The following is a 6,911-nucleotide window of genomic DNA, read 5'->3' as shown; positions in this document are numbered from 1 at the left end:
ATAACTTTGCAAAGTCAGTCTGTTTGATAATGAAACAAGCAACTACTGATGCACATTGACCAAAATATAACAATACAATTTACACATGTAGATAAAAAGATTTAATAGTAGTTATGTTATAGGTAGCAAAATGTACTCCCATCAAACTGACAGTCAAAAAACAATGCACAACCAGAACTATAGCTAACATCCAGTGCTGTAAAACAAAATATATATTATATATTGCGTAGGTCAAAAAATACTAATTGTAAAAAAAGAAAACCCTCTAAAATGATATCACACATATAAGCGGTATTGTAGTAAATGCAAAAAGCATTAAAAAAATTATGATTGATCAAAAGCTGATCAGTCAATAAATCACAGTATATAATCTCATTACAATACAAAAGTTAAAAACACAAATTCCCCCCCAACAAAATACATAATCTAGAGAACAATTTCATTTAACTAATTCATAAATGTGTATACAAACTAAAACAAAAACTAAAAAAAATTAAACAGAAGCTCACTAGATGCAATTACTAAAGGCAAAAATTGCAAAGGAATAAACTAAGAGATAAATAAATTATAACATGTATAATTAACATGTGAAATAACACTGGAATGTACTTAGTGCTGGGGAAAAAGGTCATGTATATATTAAATTATATTAATAAGTACTGTAAAAATAATATATGGCACATAAAAGCTTTACCTCTTTATTTAGCCAGTGACCCCTACTTTATTTTTTTCTAAATTTACAAATATAGCATAGTGCTAATGGGTATTTTAATATTAAATTACATTGTCATGAATGTTTAATCTAACCATTCTGTGCAAAATTTAAAAAGCTAAATAACACACAAAATATTGATAAAAATATAAAATGTGGTTTCATTACATTTTCTATATTTTAAAAAGGGCATTTTACATGGTGTAGACTAGTAATCATCCATGAATAGCATGCTTTTTACCATTTAGCTATCACTACTTGATTGAAACACAATGTAGCAAAAAAACAAGACTCCTTAGAATGATGTCATACAAGTTCCATCTAACCATTAAAACAAATCAAGTTTTCTTTTTGATCTCACAAAACTAAAAATAAATACAATATCACACTCCTATAATACCCCTCCCACATATCAGAAAAGTCTGAGGCCTGCTTCACCCTAAACATGTAAATGAATTTATGCATGACTGCCTAAACTTAAAAAATGTAGCAGTTCAATATTCACATAGTTTAATACCTTTAAAATATTATCATGTTACAAAAAGGGACAAAAATTCATCCAGGGCAATAACTGGGTTTTGATTCTGACCTGACCAACAACACTCTTGAGTTTACTCTGCCCTGGATGGGTACCTGACTTACATAGAGAAAACATATGGCTAGCTGGTCATATAATGACTTTGCTCATCATGGCCTAAACAAGAAATTGACTATAGGATCCATCTGCATCATATTAGCAGCACAAAATGGACTGCCTTATCTTTATTTTAAAAAGGCACAGATTTTTCAAATTTTTATTTGGACAATAATAACGATAATGAATATATATATATATATCTATACATATCTAAATATATATCTATATCTATATAGATATATATCTATATCTATATAGATATATATCTATATCTATATATATCTATATATACCTATATATACCTATATATATCTATATATATCTATATATATCTATATATATCTATATATATCTATATATATCTATATATATCTATATATATCTATATATATCTATATATATCTATATATATCTATCTATATATATATATATATATATATATATATATATATATATATATATATATATATGTATATGTATATCTTATTAATCCCAGTTAGATTTGGGCTTGCAATTTTTGTCTGTCTCATCCATCCAACTCTTGGGCATAATCATGGGCAAACACTGACACCTGCTGTCCACAAAAACAACTTTGATGTGGTCAAAGTACCCAGCCAAGCATGTAGACCACCTGGCCTCAGTGTTGTCCAGAACGTCCCCAGGGGACACTGACGTGGACTTACCAAACAGATACAGGTGTCTGTTGAAAGCGATGGCGCCTTGTACTTTCCAGCAGAACCCCCAAAGTTTTGTCATGAATAAAAAATCAACGCCTTTGTCAGGGTGGTCTTTAACGCGCTGGAGGGTTCCGTTGTCGTACAATATGTACGTGTTTAGTTCATCTTTAAAAGTTATGAAGTTGTCAGCCATCTCAATGTTCTCCAAGGTGTTGATGGTGTTGGTCTGGGTGTTCAGGCAAAACACCAAACCCGATGACCGTTGGTTATCGCCACAAAAGTAAATAATTTTTTTGTTGTGGGTGACGGTGGCGTAGACGTTGATGCTCTTATTCAGCGGGGAGGGGCAGATTTTCTCCAGGGCAGTGTCTCTGCTGATTAAAGCGCTGACCGGGAACCTGCAAATGTTGGCGCTGTTGAAAAGGTAAACATAGTTGTCAAGGGCGACGAAGGCTTGCTGGAGCGGCAAGTTTTCCAAAACCTGGCACCATTTGTCTTGTTCAATCTGGTGGTGCAGCAAGATACTCGGGGAATAGAAACCTCCTTTAGAAAACACCGTCAAGGCGAAGAGGTTGTTATTGATGACAGACAATGACAAACTGCCTTCACCTGATGTGGGCAAACTGCTAACAAAGTATGTTTTATTTCTTCTCAAGCTGTAAGCTTTAACGTACTTTTTCTCAATGAAAACAGCCACGTTGTCCATTGAACTTGAAGCCCGGTGAAAAGATGAGAAGGACCAGGGCATGGGCTTGAGGTGTGACATGACGGCTTGACGGACGGCAGACATGGCCTGCTTGTTCTCTAGGACCATGTCGTTGTTCATCAGCGCTTCTATACAGTCTGCAGAGACCAGAGAAATCCGGCATGCCTTCAGGAGACTGCCCAGGTACTGCTGTCTGTGTCTGGAGCAGGCTAACAGCTCACTGCTCTGTTGCTTGCTGTCTTCTAGAGCATCAGCAACTGCTCTGTCCCCTGAAGTGTTTACATCTAAACAAAGGGGAAAAAATTATAATCATAAACTGTATATAAAGTGCTTACATCTAAACAAAAGGGAAAAAATTATAATTATAAACTGTATACAAAAACTAAACTGAATTTTTAAAAATTAATATTTTGAAAAAAAAACGTCAGTGTTTTAGAATTAGAGATCATATAATTCTTGTAATTTCTTCTTTAAGTAACAAAAATATAAATTTAATATAATTCAACAACCAAGACTCAGTAATAGAATTTACAATTTTTACAATAGAAGTTACAATTTGCAAGTAAAAAATTAGATCTATTTGTTCAGAAAATATGGGATATAAAAAGTTTGACATCCTTAATCCTTTGAGCCATATCACTTACAATTATTTTTGTTGATAAGATGCGAGTGAAGCAAAGTAAAAAAATATCCATACATGTGTCACAGAAATAGTTCATAATAATACCTTAACTTTTAGGATTTGGGGTTAGGGTTATGTGTTATTAATGAAAAAGTAAAAACTAGTTTAATACAAGTAGATTATCTTGAAAATTTTGATAAAAATAAAAATTGAGAAAATCAAAAGTTCCTAACTTTATAAAATAGGCCTAAATTTTCATGGTTGTCAATTTTCTTTGTATTTCGGAAATGAGTAAATAAAACATCAGTCAGATTAAAAAAAAATGCAAGTGAGAAAGCAAAGGTACCTAACTTTATATCATAAATGAGCATTAAGGTCAATTTACTCTATGTTTGGGACATGAGTTAAAAAATTAAAAAAAAAACAAAAAATACCTTGTTCATCTCTGGCTACATCTGTCTGGTCCCCTTCACCAGACTGCTTTATGATAATACTTTGTTTCACGTCCCTGTCATCCTCACAGCTGTACGAGGCCCACTTTAATATAGCAGACACCACAACATCCTCCGAGGACACCTGCAGGTCATCTTGTTCGGCCAGGTACTGGATGTCCTCAGGGTAGAGCTCCTGTAGCCACGGGGTGTGAGAATATTTCTCAAACTCTTTCACAACCACGTCTAAAATAGCTTTCTTCACAGTCTTGGAATCTAATGTCTGGGCGTGTCTATACACACCTAAATTATTGTTGGAGATTAAATTATCAACCACAAACTTCTCACACTCGGAGACCAGGAAACTGATTTGTAGCAGGTTGACAGCGTACCACACGTCAATCACGTTTTCTTGAGTTAAAACATTTTCTCCTTTGTACAGGGAATCTAAGATAAGGGAGAACACTCCGCTGGAGATTCCTTCAACAGTTACCCTGTTCTCAATACTCTCCTTCATGCCTGATCTCAGCAGAGCGGAGAAAAACCCAGAGCAGGCATTGAGGATAAAACGATGACACTGGAACTCTTTGCCGTCAACAATGACTGTGAAGTCTGAAAAATTATCCCCTGGGTCCAGCTTGCCTAATGCAGCCATTATGTTGCTGGCAATAAAAGGGTCAACAACCATAGTGGAACTCACTTCTTAAGACCCCTGTTTGTAGAAATATATGTCCAAGTATTCAGATTTAGGTATAAATAATAATTTAAATACAACCATGATTACAGTAATGTTGTCAAGTGTTCATTAAACTAGTATTTAAGTAAGTTAATATTAATCATTGAAGGTGTTAAATTGAGTTAAATTTTTAACATAAATGTAGATTAACTCAAATAAAGTCCATTAGAAACTAGTCAAGACATTTTCCATAAATTAATGTCCGTAATGCAAATGTTGGCCATGATTTGAATAAAAACATCTCCAGGCATTGAAAAATTGCTGAAGGTATTTTCATCTATAGGTCCTGTAAAAAATGAGGACAGTGATACAATGATAGTCAGCCACAAATAACTTTTTTTTTCCATAAAATAAATTAATAAAACAAAGAAAATGACTACGTAATTTAGAAGAATTTTATTGAACTCAGAGGCCGTGTCAGGTAACACAGCTGCTGGGGTGCTGGGTACAACTACTGGTTTGGTTTAGTTCCCTCCCATATCACTAGTGTGGGGTGCTCTAAAAAAATGAATGTGTAGGTGCCATAGTCAGTGTTCCCAATAAACTGCACAGTAGCACGGCGTCGCAGTAGTTTTGAACCTTTTGTAGAATACATATATCCTTGTATAAGACTTTTAAAACACCACGCACACAAAACACAAGTTGCACACTAGCATTTTCCCCTTGGGAATGTTGGCCATAGATAAGAGAGAGTGGACTGCTCCAGGTCACTCCAACTGTCGGCAGGCTTTCCCTGGTGCAGTTGAAGCAAGTAGTACCCCAGGGGTGTTGGAGGATTATATATAACATAAAATGAATTTACATTTTTGCGCATGTTTGAGGAGGCCTATTGTGATTGTAAATATTTTTTTTTTTTTTTAAATTTAAAGAAAATGAAAAGTCAATGCACAACTAGGGCATGAGGGGTGTAGGCCCTACTTGTTACTTGCAGACAAGCTTACTTAATAACTAAGTTAACTTACTAAACTTAGCTTAGTATAGTTAGGCTTAGTAAATTAGGATGAGGATAAATAATAATTTGTAAAATGGGAAAGATTATCATTAATATCCTATTATTTTTTATTTAATTAATTTATTTTTAATTTATTATGAGTTGGTTGATTTAGATTCTAGATCTACAGTAAAATAATTAAGAAATTCATAAAATTAAGGAATTCGAGATCTTAGTCAGATTTTATTGAAAGCTATCTAGGCTTCAAAACTCTTTTTGTCCCATCCTTACAATTATTACGACTCATTATCTTAAATTCTTAGGCCTTAGCCTTAGGCCTATTAGTAAGCATATTACTATATAATTTTATAAATAAAATTAAATAAAATTAATTAAAATAGCATAAGCCTCTAAAATTTAGATAATCTATTGTTTTAGATACTTAAAATTGGCCAAGGCTAGTAATGTGGAAGAAAGGTAACTCATTAAATTTATGGTAATAATTTTACGTTGCTAGGAGGAGGATTTATGTTTTAAAAGTTACAAAAATGTTTCATGTAGGTCCACCTGTTTTTCAGTATTAAATAAAGATTAGAGATGTCTCCATAAGATGCAACCAAGCTCCTTTACTTTACCAGCGATCTTAAGCAGTGTTTCTTTCAGATTTTTTTCTCAGGGGGAGCGCGTGATATTTTCGGGGAGGGGGGGGGGGGGGGGGGGCGAGGAGGTTAACTCTCTTCGTGATGCCTGAAAGAAACTCTGATCTTATGTTGTTTTTTTTTTAAATACATAATCATAGTTAGAGATTCAGGGGAAACCACTCTAATTTACAGATGGTCACTGTTAATATAGCAAATCTTTCTCAAAAACTATTATATTATATTTCACACAAATATATATCACAATATTTACAGACCTACATGTATCAATTATTAATTTTATAGTATTAATTAAAGCCTATTTAATTATTTGGTAATCTATTGTTTTAACTGCGTAAAATTGGACGAGGCTAGTCATGTGCGCAAAAGTTACCTCATTGTTAAGGCTTTAATAGAAGTATATTGTGATATATTTGTGTCAAATATTACAGAAAACTGAATAATAAACCAAAACCAATGGCTAAATATATCAATTTAGGCAAGACATCAACTTTAATGGAAACAGCGGCCATCTGTAAAATAGAGTGGCTTCCCTAACACCTCTAGAATCTAACTATAATTTTACCAAAAAGAAACTTTTTAATACAATTGTTTAAAAACATCTAAACTAATGAAACGTTAAAACATTTTTGTAATTTTTAAAACATAAATCCTCCTAAAAATGTGAAATAATTACTAAAATTTTCACATTACAAATTGCTGGCTAAAACAATATATCAATATATTTATTATTTAGGCCTAATAATAATTAAAACAATAACAATAAAGTAAAGTTGAAAAAAGACCTAGATCTGCTAGAT

The 6,911-nt window shown here is 33.0% G+C and overlaps 1 protein-coding gene across 1 annotated transcript; it reads right to left on the bottom strand.

Moving 5' to 3' along the window:
• Nucleotides 1–1,835: 1,835 nt before the first annotated feature.
• Nucleotides 1,836–4,529, bottom strand: LOC131930057 (kelch-like protein 29). The gene is made up of 2 exons (XM_059286423.1): nucleotides 3,789–4,529; nucleotides 1,836–3,016 (listed from the first exon to the last, which is right to left on the bottom strand). Exons 1-2 carry the CDS (start codon nucleotides 4,471–4,473, stop codon nucleotides 1,836–1,838), a joined length of 1,866 nt encoding a protein of 621 aa, XP_059142406.1. The 5' UTR covers nucleotides 4,474–4,529.
• Between the last annotated feature and the right edge of the window lie 2,382 nt (nucleotides 4,530–6,911).

The sequence above is a fragment of the Physella acuta genome, unplaced genomic scaffold (genome assembly GCF_028476545.2).
Source record: "Physella acuta isolate Inbredline_101_S28 unplaced genomic scaffold, ASM2847654v3 ptg001710l, whole genome shotgun sequence".
Lineage (NCBI taxonomy): Eukaryota > Metazoa > Mollusca > Gastropoda > Physidae > Physella > Physella acuta.
The sequence above is the reverse complement of the archived record's forward strand: the minus strand, read 5'-3'. Positions and strand labels throughout refer to the sequence as shown.

Excerpts from the sequence above, each read along its gene's own strand:
- LOC131930057 (XM_059286423.1), bottom strand. The coding sequence starts at position 4,473 with ATGGTTGTTGACCCTTTTATTGCCAGCAACATAATGGCTGCATTAGGC. Across the intron at positions 3,017-3,788 it reads TGTAGCCAGAGATGAACAAG|ATGTAAACACTTCAGGGGAC; the intron begins GTATTTTTTGTT and ends CCCTTTGTTTAG.